We start from the raw sequence: 24,485 nt of genomic DNA on the forward strand, positions 1-24,485 counted from the left end.
AAACAAATTTTTTTTTTTTTTTATAAAACACACAAACTAACTGGTATATATATCTACACTACCGCTAACAAAAAAATAAACTGCTATTGCTATATATATTATATATGTGGATATATATATATATAATTATATACTCCCTACCTGCCTATTCTAATAGAATAAAAGAAAGAAAGGTAGATATATAGAAAAAAAGATAGATGGATAGATAGATTGTATAGATAGATAGAAATCTATCTATACAGAGAATGTTTTACAGTGTAAGGCTATGTTCACACGGAGTATTTTGGGGGAGGAATATCTGCCTCAAAGCTCCAAACGGAATTTTGAGGCAGATATTCCTCCCCCAAAATACTCCGTGTGAATAGCAATGATCGCGCCGTTTTTCGCCCGCGGCCATTGAGCGCCGCGGGCAGAAAACACGCTTTCTCCTGCCTCCCATTGAAGTCAATGGGAGGTCGGAGGCGGAAGCGCCCGAAGATAGGGCATGTCGCTTCTTTTTCCCGCGAGGCAGTTTTACTGCTCGCGGGAAAAAGACGCCGACGCCTCCCATTGAAATCAATGGGAGGCGTTCTCGGGCCGTTTCTGCCGAGTTTTGCGACGCGGTTTCCGCGTCAAAAAACTCGGCAAAAGACCCCGTGTGAACATAGCCTAACTGTATTTTTTTTCACTGTATTCTTCTGGCAGCAATTCTCCCGAGTCTCTTCTTCTCAAACTGAAACAATGTTTGAGGAGAAGAAAAGAGGCAGGAGATTTGCTGCCAGAAAAGTCAAAATAAAACAAATGTGGTCGCTGTGATAGGTTTTCACAGCGACCACATGTTCAGGGACCATCAGATTGGTCCCTGATACTCTGCCCAGTGCCCAGAGCTGTTGGTAACACTGCACACTGTTTTATATGCAGAAATGCATGTGATCGCTGTGATTGGTTGTCACAGCGATCACATGTTCAGGGGCCAAAAGATTGGCCCCTGACATTCTGCCCAGTGCCCATGGCTGTTAGCAACAGCCAGGGCATAGAGCTGTGTGCACTCGATCGCGCGTGCACAGTCTCTGAAGTGCCGCCGTAATTAGTCTATACGGCGCACTTCAGAGACCCTGACCGCTGGCCGTATAAATACAGCCAGCGGTCGGGAACCTGTTAAAGGGCATCTGTCACCAGAAATTTGCCTATCAAAGCAGCAGCACGGTAATATAGTGCAGCTGCTCCTGAATCTAACGCAGTTTTAATTTTTCGGATGATTATCACTTTATTCCTCATATGCAAATTAGCTTTTTGGAGCAATGAGGACGTCACCGTGGCTCTAAACAGCTTTACCTTCTATGCCCAGTCCGTCCCCCCTCCTTCTTTGACAGGGCCAGGCAGTGTAAGGGTTTGTTCACAGGGCCTATTTTCGGGCCGTAAACGCCCGAAAATCGGAAGCAGAACGCCTCCAAACATCTGGCGTTATCTACAGGGGAGGGCTGTATAGCGTTATCTACAGGGGGGTCTGTATGGCGTTATCTACAGGGGGGCTGAATGGCGTTATCTACAGGGGGGCTGTATGGCGTTATCTACAGGGGGCTGTCTGGCGTTATCTACAGGGGGGCTGTCTGGCGTTATCTACAGGGGGGTCTGTATGGCGTTATCTACAGGGGGCTGTATGACGTTATCTACAGGGGGCTGTATGGCGTTATCTACAGGGGGGCTGTATGGCGTTATCTACAGGGGGTTCTGTATGGCGTTATCTACAGGGGGGCTGTATGGCGTTATCTACAGGGGGCTGTCTGGCGTTATCTACAGGGGGGCTGTCTGGCGTTATCTACAGGGGGGTCTGTATGGCGTTATCTACAGGGGGCTGTATGACGTTATCTACAGGGGGCTGTATGGCGTTATCTACAGGGGGGCTGTATGGCGTTATCTACAGGGGGGCTGTATGGCGTTATCTACAGAGGGGGCTGTAAAAAAGGCACTATCTACAAGGGGGGAATTGTGTGACACCCAGGGGAGGGGGGGGCCCAGTCAAAAGTTTGCTATGGGGCCCAGTCTTTCCTAGTTACGCCACTGCTCTCATGGTAACCTATGGTGGTGTCTGCCAATAATCGTTTTTAAGATATGTTTTATTTTCTACTAGTGTTCTTATACAGGGAAGCACTCTGAAGAAACACTGAACAGTTAGCACTAATGTCCCTAGAGCAGTCATGTACGCTTCACGTCACGTTCTATATACATAGATATCCGCCAGTGAGCGAAGAATTCGCTTTAGCTTTCTGCGCATGCGCCATGCCCTCACTAGGACGGGGATTAGTGCTTCCATATGACAATATATTTCTCTATCCACCGCTCCTATTAGCTCATGAATCTTCCCTTGAGCAGGGCGCAGTATTCGCAAGCCGCGTACGCCGCGCAGGCGCAGTCCACACCCGGACTCTGATCACTTCCTGGTTTGTAGTCCCCGGTACTCGTACCATGACAGAGGGCTCCGCGGAGCCTCCCCCCTGCCCTGGGGCCCGGCGCCGCCGCCTTCTCCTGTCATTGCCCAGTGTGTTCCCAGGACGAACTCGAGCTGTACCAGAGCAATCGGTTCCTTCTCCACCACCATCTCCCCCTCCTCCTCCGCCTGCAGTGCCGGCCTGTGCTCCGCAGCCCCCTTCTTCCCCTGGAGGCCAGGACTCGCTTCTAGAGTGCCCGTTATGTCTGGTACGTCAGCCGCCGGAGGAGCTGCCCGAATTACTGAGCTGCCGACATCGCTCGTGCCTACGCTGTTTGCGTCAGTATCTCCGCATTGAGATTACCGAGAGCCGGGTGAATCTACGGTGCCCAGAGTGCGCGGAGCGGCTCAGCCCTCAACATGTCCGGGCTATCCTGCGGGACCCTCAGCTCACCCGCAAATACGAGGAGTTCCTGCTGCGCCGCTGCCTGGCAGCTGACCCGGATTGCAGGTGGTGTCCTGCCCCAGACTGCGGGTGAGACCGTACTGCTAGCTTGTATTAGTGCTGCTGAATGTACTGAGCCCATTGGATTTCTATTGAGTCCTAATGATGAATCTACAATAATTTATTAGGGAGTTTCTTATGTGGAAATTCCCTAATGTAATGAGAGCTGCTACCTGTACAAGTGGGAGCTGTCTATCAATAGAGCAGGCAGGCTGTGGGGAATTCCTATTCTCAGCCCATCCGCAGGTACAGGCTGGCTTGCATCAGACTGCTGGCTATGCCATGTACCAGAGTAGCTGAGAAATAGGTTTTAGAACAGTACCATTTATCAAATGAGCTATTCTGATAGTGGCTCCAAAAATATTATTTCACCTGTGGCTTTGGCAAATACCTAAATTACCTACTTGTAGATGGGCTGATCAGTACAGCGCTTTACAGATTATACAGGGCTGTACAGTACACACTGTGCAGTATTATACAGTGTTGTACACATGCCGCTCAGTACACCACTTTACAGATTATACAGGGCTGTACAGTACACACTGTGCAGTATTATACAGTGTTGTACACATGCCGCTCAGTACACCACTTTACAGATTATACAGGGCTGTACAGTACATACTGTGCAGTATTATACAGTGTTGTACACAGGCCACTCAGTACAGCACTTTACAGTTCATACAGTGCTCTACATGGGCAGCTTAGTGCAGTAATATACTGTTCATACAGTTCTGTATATCGGAGGCTCAGTGCAGCATTACACAGTTTATACAGTGCTGTACGCAGGCTGCTCAGTGCAGCACTATACCGTTCACGCATTGCTCTATATGGGCTTCCTAGTGCAATGCGATACAGTTCATAGTGTTGTACACATGAGGCTCAGTGGTGTATTATACAGTGCAGTACACAAGAGGCTCAGTGGAGTTTGATACAGTTCTTTACACAGGAGACTTGGTGAAGTATGATACAGTTCATACAGTGCTCTACAGGGGCAGCTTAGTGCAGTAATATACAGTTCTGTATATGGGGGGCTCAGTGCAGCATTGCACAGTTTATACAGTGCTCTATGAGCTTCTTGGTTCAATGTGATACAGTTCATACAGAGTTGTACACATGAGGCTCATTGGAGTACTATACAGTGCTGTACACAAGAGGCTCAGTGGGGTTTAATGCAGTTCATACAGTTCTTTACACAGGAGATTCAGTGGAGAATGATACAGTTCATACAGTGCTGTACACAAGATGCTCACTGCAGTACTACACAGCTCATACAGTGCTCTACACGGACAGCTTAGTGCAATACTATACAGTTTATACTGTGCTGTACACAGGCTACTCAGTTGAGTACTATACAGTATTAAACAGTTCTGTATACAAGATGCTCGGTGCAGTATTCTGTTCTATACACGGGAGGGTCATTGGCGTATGATACAGTTCATACAGTGCTGTACACAGGCTGTTCAGTGCAGTAGTATACAGCTCATACAGTGCTCTACATGGGCAGCTTAGTGCAATAAAATACAGTGCTGTACACAGGTCACTCAGTGCAGTACTAAACAGCTCATACAGTGCTGTACACGGGAGGCTCAGTGGAGTATGATACGGTTCATACTGTGCTGTACGCAGGTCGCTCATTGCAGTTACTCTACAGTTCACAAAGTGCTTTACATGGAGAACTTAGTCTAATACTATACAGTGGTGTACACCGGTCACTCAGTGCAGTACTATACAGTGCTGTACATTTGAGGGTCATTGGAGTATGATACAGTTTATACAAATCTGTTAACAGGCTGCTCAGTGCAGTATTATACAGTGCTCTACACAGACTGCTTAGTGTCTAACCACCATAAATTTCATATAGTGCTCTACGTACACCGCTCAGTGCAGTACTATACATTTCATACAGTGCTCTACACACACCGCTCAGTGCAGTACTATACATTTCATACAGTGCTCTACACACACCGCTCAGTGCAGTACTATACATTTCATACAGTGCTCTACACACACCGCTCAGTGCAGTACTATACATTTCATACAGTGCTCTACACACACCGCTCAGTGCAGTACTTTACATTTCATACAGTGCTCTACACACACCGCTCAGTGCAGTACTATACATTTCATACAGTGCTCTACACACACCGCTCAGTGCAGTACTATACATTTCATACAGTGCTCTACACACACCGCTCAATGCAGTACTTTACATTTCATACAGTGCTCTACACACACCGCTCAGTGCAGTACTATACATTTCATACAGTGCTCTACACACACCGCTCAGTGCAGTACTATACATTTCATACAGTGCTCTACACACACCGCTCAGTGCAGTACTATACATTTCATACAGTGCTCTACACACACCGCTCAGTGCAGTACTTTACATTTCATACAGTGCTCTACACACACCGCTCAGTGCAGTACTATACATTTCATACAGTGCTCTACACACACCGCTCAGTGCAGTACTATACATTTCATACAGTTCTCTACACACACCGCTCAGTGCAGTACTTTACATTTCATACAGTGCTCTACACACACCGCTCAGTGCAGTACTATACATTTCATACAGTGCTCTACACACACCGCTCAGTGCAGTACTATACATTTCATACAGTGCTCTACACACACCGCTCAGTGCAGTACTATACATTTCATACAGTTCTCTACACACACCGCTCAGTGCAGTACTTTACATTTCATACAGTGCTCTACACACACCGCTCAGTGCAGTACTATACATTTCATACAGTGCTCTACACACACCGCTCAGTGCAGTACTATACATTTCATACAGTGCTCTACACACACCGCTCAGTGCAGTACTTTACATTTCATACAGTGCTCTACACACACCGCTCAGTGCAGTACTATACATTTCATACAGTGCTCTACACACACCGCTCAGTGCAGTACTATACATTTCATACAGTGCTCTACACACACCGCTCAGTGCAGTACTATACATTTCATACAGTGCTCTACACACACCGCTCAGTGCAGTACTATACATTTCATACAGTGCTCTACACACACCGCTCAGTGCAGTACTATACATTTCATACAGTGCTCTACACACACCGCTCAGTGCAGTACTATACATTTCATACAGTGCTCTACACACACCGCTCAGTGCAGTACTTTACATTTCATACAGTGCTCTACACACACCGCTCAGTGCAGTACTATACATTTCATACAGTGCTCTACACACACCGCTCAGTGCAGTACTATACATTTCATACAGTTCTCTACACACACCGCTCAGTGCAGTACTATACATTTCATACAGCGCTCTACACACACCGCTCAGTGCAGTACTATACATTTCATACAGCGCTTTACACACACCGCTTAGTGCAGTACTATACATTTCATACAGCGCTTTACACACACCGCTTAGTGCAGTACTATACATTTCATACAGCGCTTTACACACACCGCTTAGTGCAGTACTATACATTTCATACAGCGCTTTACACACACCGCATAGTGCAGTGCTATACATTTTATATAGTGCTCTACGCAGACTGCTCAGTGCAGTACTATACAGTGCTGTAAAAAGACTGCTCAGTGCAATACTATACAGCTTATACAGTGTTGTACACAGGATGCACGCATTTCTGAGCAGCCAAAAGTCACAACTACTGTTAGATGTGGGGTCCCAATTGTGGGGCCCCAATTGAGGCTTCCCAGAAACACTTTTTAAAAGATATGAAAAACACACAAAGTGTTAATGTATGAATCTGCAGGTCAGCAAAGTTTTCTCCTCTTTATTATCTATTAACTGGAGACACTGCTTATGGCTGTTTATAGTTTGCCTATGGGAGCTGGGGGGGGGGGGTGCAGTCTACAGGTTGTCTAAAGGGAATTTGAGGGGAATTTCCTCCTCTAGCATTAGATGTTTCGCGTAATTTTATTGGAATGATCATATGGATTATTACATTCACACACAATTATTTTATTAATATTGAAATTGGATTCCAGCAGGTCTGGCGCCAAGCTGCCTTACCTTCACGTTTCTTGCCATTGTTGTCGGCTGCAATCAGCTATCGAATTTTAAAAAGTGACTCCAATTTTCTCTGCCAGAAATATTCTCCCAGCATTTGTTACTTCCCACCCCAACTGCTCTTGACATCCTTCAGAGTACGTTACCCAGCTGGTGGAAACAATGGGGCATATTTATCTATTCGTGTCATAAGACTGACCTTTACAAAGGGGGAGGTCATCGTTATGATGGAGGAAATTGCACCAAATTTATCAAGATGGCGCGCAGTAGGAATTACATCTGGCACAGTGCACCGCATACGTGTCTCTTTATGACACTTTATGGCTGTCGTACATGTACACTACTATTAGTTTTAGTTCATAAGAAATTTTAAATGGACATTGTTAAAAGTATTATGAAAGTGCCATTGTCATGTGGCCTTAAAGTGTCGCCTTAAATGCAGGCACCTACAAGATGCCTATGAGCAGTTCAAACAGCACTTGCCTGTTGTCTGTGACTTCTGCAGTCCCTGTGAAAAGGATGTGTGGGTGTTGTTTGATGAGGAGGGTCCTGTCTGTCAGAGGATCTCCTCCAATCGGCAGTGCCGAGCGTTGTAGCTTGATTTGGCGCCTCAAGCACTGCCTGCACATCCTTATCAGAAAGACAGTGGAAGCAATGGACAGCACCCCCCGAACTGTCATTTGGAGGAGCTGTACAATAGGCACTCGGTACTCACTGTCCTAACTGGTCATAGGCATCTTATAGATTTGAAGTGACACAATAGTAAGGGCTTCAATGAAAAGCAAATAATTGGTAAAAACAGTGGGATGCTCTTCACGGAGTCCGATCTTTTAAAAATGACGTGCAGAGCAGTTTTTTTATCAGGAGGGTCCTGTCAGTGGTTGGTCAGTTTCCTCCAATCGGTGATGCCAAGCACAGCAACATTGATTTAAAGGAGTTCTTCAATATATACAATACTGTGAAAAGGTTCTAGGCAGTTGTGGCAAAATGCTGCAAAGGAATGATGCTTTAAAAAATAGAAGTATTAATAGTTTTTTTTTTTTTATCAATTAACAAAATGCAAAGTGAATGAAGAGAGATTTTAAATCTAATTAATATTTGGTGTGACCACCCTTTGCCATCAAAACTGCATCAATTATTTTAGGCACACTTGCACACAGTTTTTGAAGGAACTCGTCAGGGAGGTTGTTCCAAACATCTTGTAGAACTAACCACAGATATTCTGCTCAAATCCTTCTGTCTCTTCATGTAAGCCCAGACAGACTCTATGATGTTGAGATCAGGGCTCTGTGGGGGCCATACCATCACTTCCAGGGCTCCTTGTTCTTCTTTACACTGAAGATAGTTCTTAATGACATTGGCTGTATGTTCTGGGTCGTTGTCCTGCTGCAGAATAAATTTGAAGCCAATCAGACGCCTCCCTGATGGTATTGCATGATGGATAAGTATCTGCCTGTATTTCTCTGCATTGAGGACACCATTAATCCTTTCCAAACCCCCAACTCCATTTGCTGAAATGCAGCCCCAAACTTGCAAGGAACCTCCACCGTGCTTTACCGTTGCCTGCAGACACTCATTATTGTACCGCTCTCTAGCCATTTGGCAAACAAACTGCCTTGTGTTACAGCCAAATATTTTTACATTTTGACTCCTCAGTCCAGAGCACCTGCTGCCATTTTTCTGCACCCCAGTGCCTATGTTTTGGTGCATAGTTGAGTCGCTTGTCCTGGTTTCCTTGGCCGCAATTTCTTCATGAAGACCACTTCTAGCCAGACTTCTCCGAACAGTAGATTGGTATACTTGTCTCACTGGTTTCTGCCAGTTCTGAGCTGATAGCACTGCTGAACATCTCCTATCCATGAAGAAAAAGCGTACCTTTTTAATTACTTGTTTAAAAATAAAAGAGAAACACCCTCCAGCGCCCATTGATCTGAGTGCCAGCTGCATGTGAAACATTCCATCAGTGCTTAGGTACATACTTTACTCCCTTCATTCTCACTGTTTGTGTAATGTACCTGCCACCCGTACATTACACAGAGTGTATTTCACAATTTGTCAGCATGCGACATGGCCGCAGTGGGGGAGTTAACGGACTGGAGTGCCGCTGCAATCTTTTCATTTAGCAGTGCTATGGTCTGCGGATACTGGAGGGAGTTTTTCTTAATTTAAAAAAAAGGAATTGAAAAGCGCTCTTATTCTTCATGAATAAGAGTTCATGCTAAAAAAATAAAACAAAACACAACTAAAACAGAACTGCTAACTGACCGTTGCCACATTAATAATAAAAATAAAGAATACCTATTTACTGCTGTTTCCAGCCACCATCTTCCTCTCACAGACTGATTTAAATAGACACCTCCAGTACAACATCTCTGCGCGGGTTGGTGACAACGCTGTATGCATAAGAGCATCTCTTGTTGCTAAGCTGTGGACTGAATATATTCAGATGCAAACCGCACCGCTCCGAGATCATTCATAAGGGCGCCTCCAATGGTAGTATACGAAGCATGTGCAATGCTAGTGCCGCCATTTCTTTTGTTTGTCCTGTGGCTGTTACAGTCTCATAGTAGATGTTTTTTATTTACATTGGATAGTTTTGATGGTCAGTTTTTGTTATATAGATCCTTCAGTCTTGACTGCAGTTCGTCGTCCTATATCCCGCGCTGCCTCCTCTCTCAATAGTTCTTTGTTCAGTTGGAATCCGTATTGTGACCGACACCATATTTAAAGGGATCCTGTCACCAGCATTTTAGCTATAAAGCCAGCAATACCTGGTGAAAGTGGGTGAAAAATCATTGTAATCTAAGCTATAAATATGTTCTAAGTAAGCTCTGTAGCTTTAGTATTCCGTTTTTCAGTGGTCCCACACAGTATGCAAATGAGCAGAAAAGAGTCAAATCTTCATCTGAAAAGAATCAGATTTTCATTCCTCCAGCATCTCAGAGTGGACTCCACCTCCTTCTTTTTGATTGATAGCTCCTTAGCCAGTCAGGGCCGGACAGGTGGTGGCAGTGGGCGTGGCTAAGAAGCTGCATCCCAGAGGGAAAAATAATTACCATAAAAGGCGGGAAAAGTTTAAACGACTAAATTTACTGACAGAGGAGGACTTCAGGAAAGACGAGAACAGGAACGCACTCTGGACAGCTGCGGCCATTGAGGGGGCAGGTGAGTTTAACGGGTAAGATGTTGATGACAGGATCCCTTTAAAGCCATTAGAATTCTGTGGGCAAGAGAGAGGAGGCAAAGCGAGACCAGATCAGCGCTTCTTGTAAAACTATGGATATTGTCTTCCGCTATCTTTGTATTTAACCATATATTGTTTTGTATTTTAGGTATGCAGTTATTGCCTATGGTTGTGCCAGCTGCCCCAGGTTAGTTTGTGAGAGAGAAGGCTGCCTAACAGAATTTTGTTACCACTGCAAACATGTGTGGCACCCTAATCAAACCTGTGACATGGCACGGCAGCAGCGTGCACCTTCATTTGGTGTGCGCCGAAAGCACCCCTCTGGGATCAGCTATGGTCAGGAATCTGGTTCAGGTAATGTTTATTTGGCATATTTACACACTTGATATAAATTACAGCGAAAAAGCAAAACTAGAGTTGCGTGTGTATACTGGAGCGCTTGATGCTGACCAACCAAGAAGAATATAATGGCAATGTTCACCTTCTCTGACAAACTTCTTCTTTTCCCAGCTGATGACATGAAATCTTGCCCTAGATGCAGTGCTTACATCATCAAGATGAATGATGGGAGCTGTAATCACATGACCTGTGCAGTGTGCGGCTGTGAGTTCTGCTGGCTCTGTATGAAGGAAATCTCTGACCTACACTACCTCAGGTAATTTTTTATTTTTTTTTACATTCTGAAATGCCCAGGAACTTGGCTTTTAAAGTTGTTCTAAATCATTCAATTTAATCTCTTACAGCCCCTCAGGTTGTACGTTTTGGGGTAAAAAGCCATGGAGCAGGAAGAAGAAAATTATTTGGCAATTGGGAACTCTGATTGGTGCTCCAGTTGGCATATCCCTGATCGCTGGCATTGCCATTCCTGCTATGGTCATAGGGATTCCAGTTTACGTGGGAAGAAAGGTTTGTTTTCAAATCATGGTAAAAGATTGTGTACATCAGCAGAATCCTTGGTGTGTTTTATTTGCATGGCATGCTGGTCTATACACAAATAATGAAAAATAAAATCGACACCCCAAAGAGACATTTTTCCTGGGAAAGAATATTGGGCCCCGTTTATCAAAGTGTCTAACGGAAAAAACGTTTTCAGAGCTCCGTTTTCATTTCCTAACGCCTTAAAGAGATTCTGTCACCACATTATAAGTGCCCTATCTCCTACATAAGGAGATCGGCGCTATAATGTAGGTGACAGCAGTGCTTTTTATTTTAGAAAAATGATCTATTTTTACCGCGTTAGGAGCGATTTTAGCTTTATGCTAATGCCTTTCTTAATGCCCAACTGGGCATGTTTTTACTTTAGACCAAGTGGGCGTTGTACAGAGGAGTGTATGACGCTGACCAATCAGTGACCAATCAGCCTCATGCACTTCTCTCCATTCATTTAGTCAGTGCATAGTGACACTGCGTTATTCACTATCTGCTGTCTTATACTGACACATTAACGCTACTGAAGTGTTTAGACAGGGAATGGACATTCCTTCCAGCCAGGACAGGATGTCTATTCACAATCCCGACACTTCGCTAACGTTTCTGTGGTATTTACAGCAGAGCAAGCGTAATCTCGCGAGATCACGCTGTAAATGACAGGTTACAGGGAGATTACGCTTTGCTCTGCTGTAAGTGCCACAGAAACGTTAACGAAGTGTCAGGGTTGTGAATAGACTTCCCGTCCTGGCTAGAAGGAATGTCTATTCACTGTGATGCTTGACAAAGACCCAACAGGGATTGAAACATTGTAGTTTTTACTGCTTGGTGAATAAAGACCAACACTTTTTTGGATATCTGAGTGCTGCAGCTTTTCTTCAAATCTATTGTGTGCAAGTTGTCCCGTCGGACCTGGGACATTTGTGCTGCCTGCACCATCCCTTGCTAGGGATTATCTACCTTGTTTTCCTCATAAGAAATCTTTTTGGCTGTGCTGCTGATTTCTTTACATTATGTGTGTGTGCCCGTAATTACGGGACCATTGCTAGGCGACGTCAGGGGATTTAAATTTTTGAATAAAGAGAAGCAGAGAAAATGGCATCTGAGCGATCATGTGACCCTTTTAAGGGGTTTGGACATGATTGTGACATTTCCAGCCCCCCTTTTTTTACAGGTCTGTAAATACGAGTGCAATACGGATGACAACGGACCCGTATTTACGGGCACGGGTCCGTAAATACGGGTTAAAAACGTGTGACAAAGGACCCGTATTTACGGCCAGTATTTACGGGAGGGAAAAAATCCGGTCATGTGCATGGGGCCTTACACTGTCAGTAGTGATCTGACATTGTCAGTCTATGTAGGGACACAACCCCAACTGGTAACACCCAGTTGTCAATCCATTCATACATTTCTAGGAGGAGCAACAAAAAAATTGCACAACATAGAGTTCTAAAAAAAATATATATTCCAGAATTGTTATTTTTATGAGGAATGCAATTATTTACTAAAACAAACATGTCAGGAGTGGTGACAGGTCCTCCTTTAAAAGTTTTTTCCGCTTTGGACAATCCCTACTTGTTAGAAGAGTCCCTTGACGATAAGCAGATAAGTGTCCCCCTGCAATTCTCTATAATCTGTGGGGAAACCTGGCAGTAAGGCTCGAACGTACTTTTGCGGCCGCAATGCCCCCGAAAATCCACGCGAGAATTGCGGCCCCATTCATTCCTATGGGGCCATGCACACGACCATGGTTTTCGCGGTCCGTGCATGGCCCAGGAGCCTGGACCGCAGAAAGAACCGGGCATGTCTTATTACGGCCGTGTTCTGCGGTCCAGGCTCATAGCAAATAATGGCCGCGGCAATGTGCACGGCCCACGATTTGCGGGCGGCTTGCGGGTAACACTCCGCCCCCGGGCCGACCCGAAAATCACGGCCGTTTACATGCCTACGGTCGTATGCATGAGGCCTTAGTCTTTAAATTCCCCACCACAGGGGAAATGGAGCATTACACAGTGTCAATTCAAATCAATGGGTTGTTTGTGTAATGCAGGACAGGATAGGTCCTCCAGATAAGGAGACGCTCTCAACTCTGGCTAAGAGATGAGGATCCTGAACAGGGAACCCCCCCCAAGTATTAAATTTCCTATTAGGGTATATAAAAATGGGTTTTCTAAATTAGATAATTCCTATAAGTATGTGGCTTTTTTGAGTCTTAAGGACCCATCACATTATTTTTTTTATTTTGTTTTAATGTTATTAAACATTTTTTTCCTTTTTTTTAGTTAGGGACTTTACCATGTGATTTATGGATTGCTCACTTATGTATTGCATTGTATTATCTTTATCTGTGCTCTATTAAAACTACTAATAGAGCCCTGTTGGTAGAACTGGAGGCCTTCAACTGGCATGGCAATTGATTGGCACCCCTCGATTTTGTCACAGGAAGTGCCGTTCTGGGGAAAGAGGGAGACCACTCCCACCAACTCCTCAGATGCCACGATCAATATTGACCGTGGCATCTGAGTGGTTATACGTCCGGGATCTAATTATCTTCGATCCCGGCTGTTGAACATGGGTGTCAGCTGTATGGTGTAACCTCAACTCCTGAGCCCGCACCATATTGACAGCGTGCACAGGTGACATGAATAACATTGATTATAGCATTACAGTGGTATCTGTCAAGGGCTGCGATATATCAGACAGCAAGTAAACATTTAGTTCTTGAAGTTAATGTGTTGAAAGCTGGAAAAATAGACAAGCGTACGGATCTGAGCCACTTTGACAAGGGTTAAATTGAGATGGCTAGACGACTGAGTCAAACCATCTCCAATTGGCAGGTCTTGTGGGGTGTTCACGGTATGCAGTGGTTAGTACCTACCAAAAGTGCCCAAGGCTCATCGATGGGGAGCGGGGGTGTTAGCCTGTCAGGTCTGATCACACACAAGAGCTGCTGTAGTACAATTTGCTGAAAAGTTAATGCTGACTATTGTAGAATGTTGTCAGAATGCACATTGCATCGCAACTGACTGTCACTGCGTAGCCGCAGATTGGTCATATTGAGTGCCCATGCTGAACCCTGTCCACTGCCGAAATGCCTACAATAGGCATGTGGGCATCAGAACTGGACCATGGCGCAGTGAAAGAAGATGGCCTAGTCTGATGATTCACATTTTCTTTTACTTCGTGATCGACGGCTGGGTGCGTGTGTATTTCTTACCCAGGAAGAGATGGCACCACAATGCACTATGAAAAGAAGGCAAGACAGCAGAGGCAGTGTGATGCTCTGGGAAACCTTAGGTCCTGACATTCATGTGGATGTTACTTTGACATGTACGACCTGCCTCAACATTTTTGCAGACCATTTACACCCCTTTATTGCAACGATATTTCCTAATAATACATCCTGCCACACTACTAAAATTGTTCAGGAATAGTTTGAGGAACATGACAGTGTTCAAGGTGTTGACTTGGCCACCTAGTTCCCCTGATCTCCAACCGATTGATCATCTGTCAGATGTGCTAGAAAAATAAGTACGATCCATGGACGCCCCCGCCTCACAACTTAAAGAGGTTTTCCGAGTTAAAATCTGTATGTGTTAATGCTTGTAACTTATGAATGTAAATACATTATTCAGGAGGGGGAGTGTCCCGTTGCTATGGGAATTTATTGTCGATTCTTCTGCGTCATTGTGGGAGTAGCGGCTGTGATTGACCGGGCGGGTCACGTGACACGCCTAGCTTTGAGCGACCGCACGTCACGACTGGCGTTTGCAGCGCTGATTGGCCAACGGGTAGCCTCGGCCTCAGCGAAGGGGACGGGGTTTAAATTTATATATACCTAGAGTCCTTAGCGAAACGTGCCACTGATCTCAACTGCAAGCACGTTTCTGTGTTTTATAAACAAATGTACTGACACATTGTATTGTCGCTGGCCTGTCGGCCAGCACAAATGACAGCAGACCCCTGATGAAATCGATTTATATGGAAACGCATAGGGTCAGATTAGAGGGGGAATTGAGTGTAGGTAACCACTTTACTAAATCTCCTAGTACTGGTTTGCTCAGGAGGCTTCTGATGCTCCAGTGCTGTTGGGAATGATCTGCTGTGATACCAATTGCAAAGCACCCTAACCCTATTCATCTTGTATCTATATATGAATATATTTGTCCTGTAGGATTCACAATTGAACCAGTGGATGAGTTACATTTTCAATTATAATTAAATTTGAGCATGTTGGGCTTTTGTCACTGGTGATTGTACCCCTGGTTTTAGCGAGATCTAAATAAAGAATTTAGAATTTTACTCAGTCACATTCGGTGAATTGTCTATTCATTAATATTGTGGGAGCACCAAAAATATCACAGTGAAAAATAATCATAATCTCAAAAGGGACTTGCATATCTCATTTCTGGCTATAATTTTTCTACAGATCCATGGCCGCTTTGAGAACAAAAAGACCTCTAAACACAAGAAGAATTTGGCTGTGACCGGAGGCGTTATCTTATCTGTAATTGCATCTCCTGTGGTGGCAGCAGTCAGTGTTGGTAAGTAAGAGGGACCAGGAAAACTAAAATGACAAAGCAGTATATAATTGTGAGCTCATCTTTTGTCCCTGTTTGTATCCCTGCAGGGATTGGTGTTCCCATAATGCTAGCTTATGTGTATGGAGTGGTGCCAGTTTCATTATGTCGTGGCGGAGGTTGTGGTGTTAGCACAGCTAATGGCAAAGGGGTCAAAATTGACTTTGAAGAAGATGGACCAATCACAGGTATTGTGGCAGCGTACGCATTATGTTATTACATCATGAGACGTGAACTTTAAATCAGGGCATCTTTAAAGAGGCTCTGTCACCAGATTATCAAATCCCTATCTCCTATTGCATGTGATTGGCGCTGCAATGTAGATAACAGTAACGTTTTTGTTTTGTTTTTTAAAAACTATCATTTTTGGCTAAGTTATGAGCAATTTTATATTTATGCAAATTAGCCTTTCTAATGGACAACTGGGCGTGTTTTCTCTTATTCACAACTGGGCGTGTATTGTTTTTTTTTAGCAACTGGGCATTTTTACTACTTTCACTGCACAATCACACTGTGCTGTGGATCACACTGGGCTGGAACAATGAGAAGTGTATGACGCTGATTGGCCACTGATTGGTCAGCGTCATACACTTCTCTGTACAACGCCCAGTTGGTAAAAAGCAAAAACACGCCCAGTTGGGCATTGAGAAACTCTTTAGCATAAATCTAAAATTGCTCATAACTTGCTCAAAAATGATCGTTTTTAAAATAAAAACCACTGTTATCTACATTACAGCGCCGATCAGATTATGTAGGAGATAGGGCACTTATAATCTGGTGACAGAGCCGCTTTAACCACAACAAGCCTGTGACTCTCTCTTATAACCTATAAACAGACATGTTGTGCCTGTTGTTATTTATGTGCTCTTGTTGGTGCTTTATTTTCTGTTTTAAGTGGCAGATGCCTGGCGCGCACTGAAAAACCCAAGTATAGGAGAAAGCAGTATGGAGGGCCTTACTAGTGTCCTAAGCACCAGTGGAAGCCCCACAGATGGACTTAGTGTTCTACAAGGAAACTACAGCGAAACTGCCAGCTTTGCAGCTCTCTCTGGCGGTACTTTAACTGGTGGCACATTAACTGGTGGCATGCTGAGTGGAGGCAGAGCAAAGTACTGCAGGTATTTGTTAATGTATCTTTCTGTGACTGTCTTCAGTGAAATACATGTTCTTAAAGGAACACTCCAGGAAACACTGATACTGTGTTATGTCTAGTGCAGGGCCTGAGAGGGCAATGCATAACTCAGAGTTTGAAAGCGCACCAAAGATAGAAAAGAACCCCTCAAGTCGTGCAACAGACGTAACACCGCGTATCAATTGTGCCTGGAGTCTTCCTTTAAAAGACATACCAGATTCCGTAATTGTCTGCACACTCCAAGTTAAAATTGTGATCTCTACCTAAGGGCTCATGCACACCACAGAACCATGTGCATGGAGCCTATACTGCAGTGCACGGAGGCTATACAGGTCCTTAGTACGCTTCTAGTGATTACTAAAAACTCAAAACATCGCCCAGTCGTTTGTTCACCTATAAATTACAATTTGTTACTGCCATATTTGCTGGATAGCACACAATTGGTTTAAAAAAAGGAACTTCTGTATTCACGCCCCTTATTATTCTTTTTATCGCCCGTCCACTGACTACATACGTGCTAAATGTTAGATCGGTGGGGGTTTTATCGGCAACTTCCATGACTCCCATTGATCTTAATGGAGCAGCAGTGTATATTCTTGGCCACGACTTCATTCAATTTCTTCCTTGCTGGGGTCCCTTATTCAAGCAGTTGGAGGGGGGGGCTTACAGTCAGACTCCCACCGATCTACCATTTATCATCAGTCCAGTTGATAGATAATAAATGTTTTAGGCCAGTGTACCTCTTCAACCTTTTCACTGCCAAGGACAAATGTAATGTGTCATGACTTCAAATGCTTGCTGCAACTAGAATATAAGGGTTAGAGATTTGCATCATATTAAAGCCCAGGATTTTAGGGGAGCAGCACCTTCTGTTTTTTTTTTAAATAGTCGCGTGAAGCAGAATGAAAAGTTGTACTGGTTCCTTGTGTCTGTGTAAGGGTGGAACAAGTGACAACCAGCAGAAAGATCACTTTTACTGTCCTCTCTCCCACTGTGCCGCCTTCCAGTGACCTTAGGGGGATTACAGGAATTTTTGTCCATGGTATCACCTCTATCACCAATGAGACAGTATGTGCTCTGTGATTATCACATTAGGGTTTTTGTTTTTTTCCTATGTGACGTGAGTGTTTATGGAATCTGCATCATGGAGGTTTTTTTGTCTCTAGTTTTGACAGTTATGTGTATGTAGATATAGGTATAAGTGGTATGTAAAAACTCTGTACATCTTGTACTTTTATTGTTAGGAGGTGTTGTGCAAAATTATTTTAAATACAAATGTCTAATCGTTTTGTGCCTACAGCTTGTATGAAGACCTGTGTTTTTCCATGGTAAAAGGCTACCAACAAACCCTGTGTAGTCTAAACCTTTCAATCATTCTCCATCTGTCCCATATACTTTCTAATATACAAGTTTAGTAAGAAATAGGGGACAGATGGATGGCAATATGATCGCAGGATCCAGACTATACAGAGTCTGTTACCATGGAGACACAGGCCTCCATTGCAAAGTTGCTTAATTTTTCATTTTAGATCCATTTGAACATTAAAGGACAATGGTTGCGAAGGTGGTTATATCCGTTAGGCTCGGTTCACGTTGTTCATTTTTAAAAACCACCTACAGAATCGGATCTTTAAAAATCGCCTGCATGCATTTTTCAATTTTTCATCTGTAATGTGTTTTTGAATTTAACGGTTCTAGATCTTACAGCTGAAACACTTTTGAAAAGTGCATGCGTGTTTCTTTAGGCTGCGTTTGAAAACGCACAATGTGAACCCAGCTTTAAAAAAAAGAAAAAAAAAAAAAAAGAATTGAAATAGTTATTGTCATTTTCTCCTATTTAGTATATAAGCTATGTTATTTGTGTCTGATCTTGCTGCCTTTCTAATACTATTACTATTTCTGCAGGCTGGAGGTTCAGGCAGATGTACAGAAAGATACTTGCCAAAAAGATTCTGTCAGCCTCGGTGCAGCAAGTGATAGTGCCAGCACGAGGGCAATGGCTGGCTCAATCATAAGTTCATACAACCCACAGGAAAGGTTAGTCTTTCCCCCCACAGGAATTATTTTTCTGACCCTACATAATATGTCACATTTCAGATTCAAAGGTTAAAACAATATGGAAATTTAGAGCCCGTCCATGAAAAAAATTAAGAGCTGGATTTTTTAATGAGAAGAGAAAGAAGTGCGTTCTATGTACTCAATGCAGGGAGAGGCTGGTGGGCCGGCATCGTAATGTTCTGTATGATTCATGCTGATTTGCATATTGTAATTAATATAAAAACATTGTGTGGTTGCAGCAGCAATACATTAGATAACCCCCTGAGGACTGTACTCCCTGTTCCGAGCACATTGGCTCTGGTAGCTTGGTGAATCATGTGTTCATACAAGCTCACACCTGACCGGTCACCTGGGTTGTCCAAGATACCACGGCTGTTTTCTAATCACAAAGCTCCACATATCACAATTCCCAATGAGAAATTGATGTGCTAGGGCTGGTATTGCTGAGTGAAGTGGCCAGTAATTGATCATTCTTCTGCAGGGAAAAATGAAGCATTGCACAGTCTCCATTGAATTTGACAGGCTTTTGGTGTAATGCATGCACATGTCAACCATTCTTTGCTGTGGTTCTCCCACTCTGGCTAACCGAGTGAGATCTTGATCTCTAAGCCCCCTTAGTTGCCATCATTCCCGCTGAAAACTGTTTTCCGAGCAGCCTTCCCAGTATTACAGGGAACTAATTAGGGGTCGAAATTTATGCAAACCTAATGTAAGCGGAGTTGTGTTCAATATAAAAGAAAGCTGTATTTACATCTTTATTAGGTCATTGCTATTATCGGAATCACTCCATTAATAAGGAGCGTTTTTATAATAAAACAGAACAGCAGAGATTTCAAATTCCCTCAGGCTTCCAATTTCCATAAGAAAACAAAGTCTCTCGATTATTTGACACTCAACCCTGGTGCTGCAGAATGGAGTAGGTGGGCAGGTGCTGGGGGAGCCTGTGTAAAAGAGCCAGTCAGACTGTCAAGGACCTGCGGCTAAAGGGCACCACGTGTGACTGGCAGTCCTATGGGGGGGACAAAGTGTCACTGGAACTGCTATGGGGAGCACAATGTGATTGGCACAAATGCTGGATACTCTGTAGCTGGCACTGGTATGGTGGGCCAGTATGTAGCTGGCAGTTATGGAGGGCCATTGTGTAATTAGCAGTCCTATGATGGGGGGGGGGGGGGGGGGGCAATGTGTCGCTGGCACTGCTATGGGGAGCACTATGTGACTGACACTTTTATGGGCGGTTGTATGAGTTCTATTTTAATCAAATTAAAGCTGCAAGCAAAACTGTTACTGTGTTAGGCCTGGTGCAGATCTGAGGGGCCTATGTCATGCCTCAGGCCTTACACAGGTATAACACAGTGCATCAGTTTTAACCAGTGTTCTCCTTTTAAAGGGGTGTACCCATCTGAGTGAGGCTCCATCTCTGAGACCCTATATATTAGAATTGGTGCAGCCTGACCCTCTGTTTGGGACTCCAGAGATGAGGTGAATGTGCATGTATGCGGATCACTCCATTGTAGTTTATGGGCGTTGTGATAACGTGGCTGAACAAGGGGGCAGGGGAACCCTGTTATCTCCAGAGGTGGGAGTGCCTGAAGTATAACCTGCACCGAAGACCTTTATTCCATATACTGTCAATATGGGAATACCCCTTTAAGTTTTATTGTTGCTTTTCCGAGTGGTACAATCTAACAATGTGGCCCTCAGACCAGAAAAGGTTGGACGCCCCTGCTCTAGATCCATGGCACATTATTCATTGTATGCACTCTATGGATTAGGAAATATGATTCTAGCATATCTACTGGCCCCATGTTAAAGCTAGAAACCAATCGCGTGGCTTTCAACTCTCAAAGTGTTTTTGTGTGTCAGTTTGTGGAACTAGTTAATAATTAGACATACGGAAAGTAATATTCTAGAGAACTATTTTCCAAGTTTTGTCCCAGCATCACTGATGCAATATAACTATAGGAGCACCTCTATGTGGTACATAGCAGAGATTACATGTGCAATACTTTAACAGAGCAGCAGCGCAAGTCTCTCTCCTAACCTGGACTCTGGACTGATTGTGCTTAAATACACCAGTGAAGTTTAGTAGTCTGCAGCTATGGGAATGTAGAAACCAGTATTTAGCTTGGCTATTTACACACAGTCTCGGGTTAAAGGGGTTGTCGAGTGCCTAAAAATTGATGGCCTGTCCTCAGGATAGGCAATCAATCCTCCCGGGACCCTTGCCGATCAGCTGTTTTGAAGGGTCATTCGCTTCTACTTGCTCACTGTGAATCGTCGACGCGGATGTAGCCGCGATTCACAGCATTCAATGGGAGAAGGCTGCAATACTGTGAATTGTCGCTACATCCGTGTCAACTATTCACAGTGAGCAAGTAGAAATAAAGCTGATCGGCGTGGTTCCCAGGAGTCGGACCCCGACCCATCAGCTATTGATGGCCTGTCTCTAGAGGATAGGCCATCAATTTTTAGGGACTGGACAACCCCTTTAAGTAAAACTTCACTATGAAAAGGGTATTCCCATCTCCTCATTCAGGTCTAATATGCCAGCTAAGGGCCTGTTACATCATCGTTGGGTTCCGCTTGGGGTTTCCGTTCATCCATTCAGTCAGAGCAACATAAGCTATAGTTACCGTTCAGCTTTCTGTTCATCTATTTACATTACCATTGATTTGAATGGTAATGCTTCCTTTTCAGTTTGTTTCCGTTTCGTTAAGTTTTCATTTTTTTCATGGAAACCATTTTTCCCATTTAAAAAAACCAACCCGGAAACTTTACAGAACGGAAACCAACTGCAACGGAAGCATTACCATTCAAATCAATGGTAATGAAAACAGAATCTATAGTTGATGCAAACCTGACGGTGATGTGAACAGGCCTAACTTTAAATATATGAAAGTTACCAAATACCTTTTTTATTTTTATAAATTGAAGCCTTTTCCACCCTGGTTCCTCCTCTTCGTTTGTAGCTCGTTGCCTAAGGTTATGGCAATTGCTGCCGTCCTGCAGCGGTGGCCACACATGGGCAAAGTGTTCGTACATCCATCTATTGTAGGCATATTTGCTGTAGCTCCCGGCCATCTCTCTGCATCCCTGTAGATCTCTATTGAAGATATCACGGCATGCACAGTTACCCTGGAGCAATACAATAGAGCAGTAGACTTCACGTAGCTGCCAGGTCCTTCACAGGGCTTTGAAAGCAACATCCGGAGTGCGCACGTTCAGGCCTGCGGTGAGATGACATCAGCACATCGCTGTTAGCCTAAACTGTCAATGGCGGCTATAAGGTAAAGGCGGGATGGGAATAATTCTTTAAAGAAGTGTATACCTTTTTGTATATTTTTAAATGAGCTTTTTATTCCATTTCTGTTGCTTCTCACTTTGACCATGGTCAAAATGCTGATTTAGTTCAGAAACTTTAAAAAAAGTAAAAGTGCGCATGTCCGCTCTTTATCTTTAACCACGCGTGCTCCCCTTGTTTGTTCTGACTCACCCAGCTGAGCAAAGCTTTTACACATTTGTTGTCCTATTCTTTTGTCACCAGACTGTAAAAAGTGTTACATTTGCAATCCTAAAACTGATTATTAACATGGTTTCAAGTATTACAGTCTTAAAAATGTAGCATTGTTCTCTGCCTCTTAAGGATTTAACATGTGCCTTTTGTTTTCTGTTTGCTTTCTATTAGGGAGATCAATAACCTGGAAATCCAAGTTCATATAGAAGCCAAACCTTCTCGATACCAGCTGATGAGTGAAAGCAGCACAGAGGAATCTTTGCATGCTGGTGCACCTCTTGTAGTGGGGGAAGAAGATGATGCTTGCAGGGGCCACGTGGCTACTCGGGACATCACTTTAGCACAACCTGAGAGTATCCGCAGTGACCTGGAAAGTTCTGATGCTCAATCCGATGACGTGCCTGATCTGGCATCAGAAGAATATGATTCTCCCCATCTCCTTCCACCATCTCCTCCTGAACAGCGTCACGAAAGCTCTCCACCTCGTATGTGTGCACAGCAAGAAGGTCTGTGTGCAAGAGAGGACGGCCTCTCCAAACTGGAATTTATAGAGGTGAGAGTGTAATGGAAGCCGCTTTTACCCACCTCAGATTTTTAATTTCTCCCTTTTTAAAAGGCTTAACAGCGTCATAAGAATGGTCAGTAGGTGTGTATAATCCCGTTTGTGGCAAGAAATCTACGCAGTCATTCATATGAGGTGTGAATGAAGCCAAAGGGATAGTTCTCATTCTGCTGTGGGTGGATGGGGTTAATCAGTGCCCAGCCCTGCCATACACCACAAATGCTTTGGCTTGGACCTCTATATTCCACTGTTCTGCCTGTCACTGTGAAAGGCCTGTGTCTCTCTCGCTCCTGTAAATTTTATTTAATTTATTGACTATGAATGAATGTATAGAGAATTTATTTGGTTCTGTGGAACGTTTAAAAGGGATTTGGTGAATCAGATTTTTATTTTCCGTTTTTCCTTTGTAAGGAATTGTTGATAAAAATAAAACGTCATAAAGAAAATCTTCTAAATTCCCCATTTTATTCTTGACGTTGCAGATGTTGTACTGTAGGATGTGATGTTTACAACTATTGCACTTGAAATACCTGAATAATGTCCAATAAACTGACTGGGTAACACGGATCTTATCTGTACTAGTCTGATTGGTAACACAAATGCTTGTAGGAATGCCAGTCCATGCATTTCATAAAAATGAGGGTCAATGTTTAATTTTCATGTGATTTTGGAAATAACTTTTATGTTAAACACTAGTGTATTTTGTATTATTAGCTCTACCAAGGCGAGCAACCAACAGCAACTTTATATATTATATAATGGTGACATCACAACATGAAATTTACAGCCCAGAAAAAATAAGTCGACTATTTGATCATGTAATAGGTTACCAGAGTTTCCATAATATTTATCGTACTTGCACATAGGTTCTTTTTAAGATGGTAACAATCAACTCTTCTGAGATGTCTGTTTTAGTAATGACTTGTATACTCCATGAAACAATTCTGTAAACATTTTTTTTTTTTTTTTAGAACTATGCTTTGTGCCATTCCTCTGTTATTCCTCCTAGAAATGTATGAATACATTGACAACTGGCTGTTACCATTTCCCTTGTCAAAAGGCGTGTCCATACATAGTCTCAATCTGTCAGCACTGATTGGACATTGTCAGATTCTATGTAGGGACACACCCCCAAATGGTAACCCCCAGTTGTTGATGGATTCATACATTTCTAGGAGGGATAACCGAATTCTACTTTTTGCCATTCCTCTATAGAAAAAATGCTCTATAATTGTTTCATGGGGAATACAATTATTTACTAAAAAAAAAAAACATGTCAGGAGAGTTGACAGGTCCTCTTTAATTACTTATATTTAGATTCTAATAAGAAACAATTACATCTATTTTCTGTAAACTTGGAATCTTTTGGAATGTTAATTCATAATATAGAAATGTTAGACTAGAACATGAACCATAAAATGCTTTGCATATAAGAAGTAACCTTCATAGTAAGAAAACATAAATCTGCTCCGCTGTTGGTGTTGGAAGAACTTGCTGCTTATGAAACCTGACTTTCTGAATCACACCATCTAAATATAATTGGTTCATGTTGCTTTATGATCATACGGAAACAGGACCTTTTTAAGAGTTGT

The 24,485-nt window shown here is 43.4% G+C and overlaps 1 protein-coding gene across 1 annotated transcript; it reads left to right on the top strand.

Annotated features, from left to right (window-relative positions):
* The first annotated feature begins 2,352 nt into the window (after positions 1-2,352).
* On the top strand, positions 2,353-23,460 carry RNF19B (ring finger protein 19B). The gene is made up of 9 exons (XM_075853103.1): positions 2,353-2,942; positions 10,263-10,468; positions 10,625-10,769; positions 10,858-11,020; positions 15,474-15,588; positions 15,675-15,812; positions 16,520-16,742; positions 18,662-18,793; positions 22,503-23,460. Exons 1-9 carry the CDS (start codon positions 2,446-2,448, stop codon positions 22,894-22,896), a joined length of 2,013 nt encoding a protein of 670 aa, XP_075709218.1. The 5' UTR covers positions 2,353-2,445; the 3' UTR covers positions 22,897-23,460.
* Positions 23,461-24,485: the final 1,025 nt, after the last annotated feature.

Source organism: Rhinoderma darwinii, chromosome 2, assembly GCF_050947455.1.
Source record: "Rhinoderma darwinii isolate aRhiDar2 chromosome 2, aRhiDar2.hap1, whole genome shotgun sequence".
NCBI lineage: Eukaryota > Metazoa > Chordata > Amphibia > Anura > Rhinodermatidae > Rhinoderma > Rhinoderma darwinii.

Bases quoted from the DNA above. Each gene is read 5' to 3' on its own strand.
- RNF19B (XM_075853103.1), top strand. From the start codon at position 2,446: ATGACAGAGGGCTCCGCGGAGCCTCCCCCCTGCCCTGGGGCCCGGCGC. The intron at 10,770-10,857 runs GTAATTTTTTAT...AATCTCTTACAG, and splicing joins TCTGACCTACACTACCTCAG to CCCCTCAGGTTGTACGTTTT. The intron at 11,021-15,473 runs GTTTGTTTTCAA...ATTTTTCTACAG, and splicing joins CAGTTTACGTGGGAAGAAAG to ATCCATGGCCGCTTTGAGAA.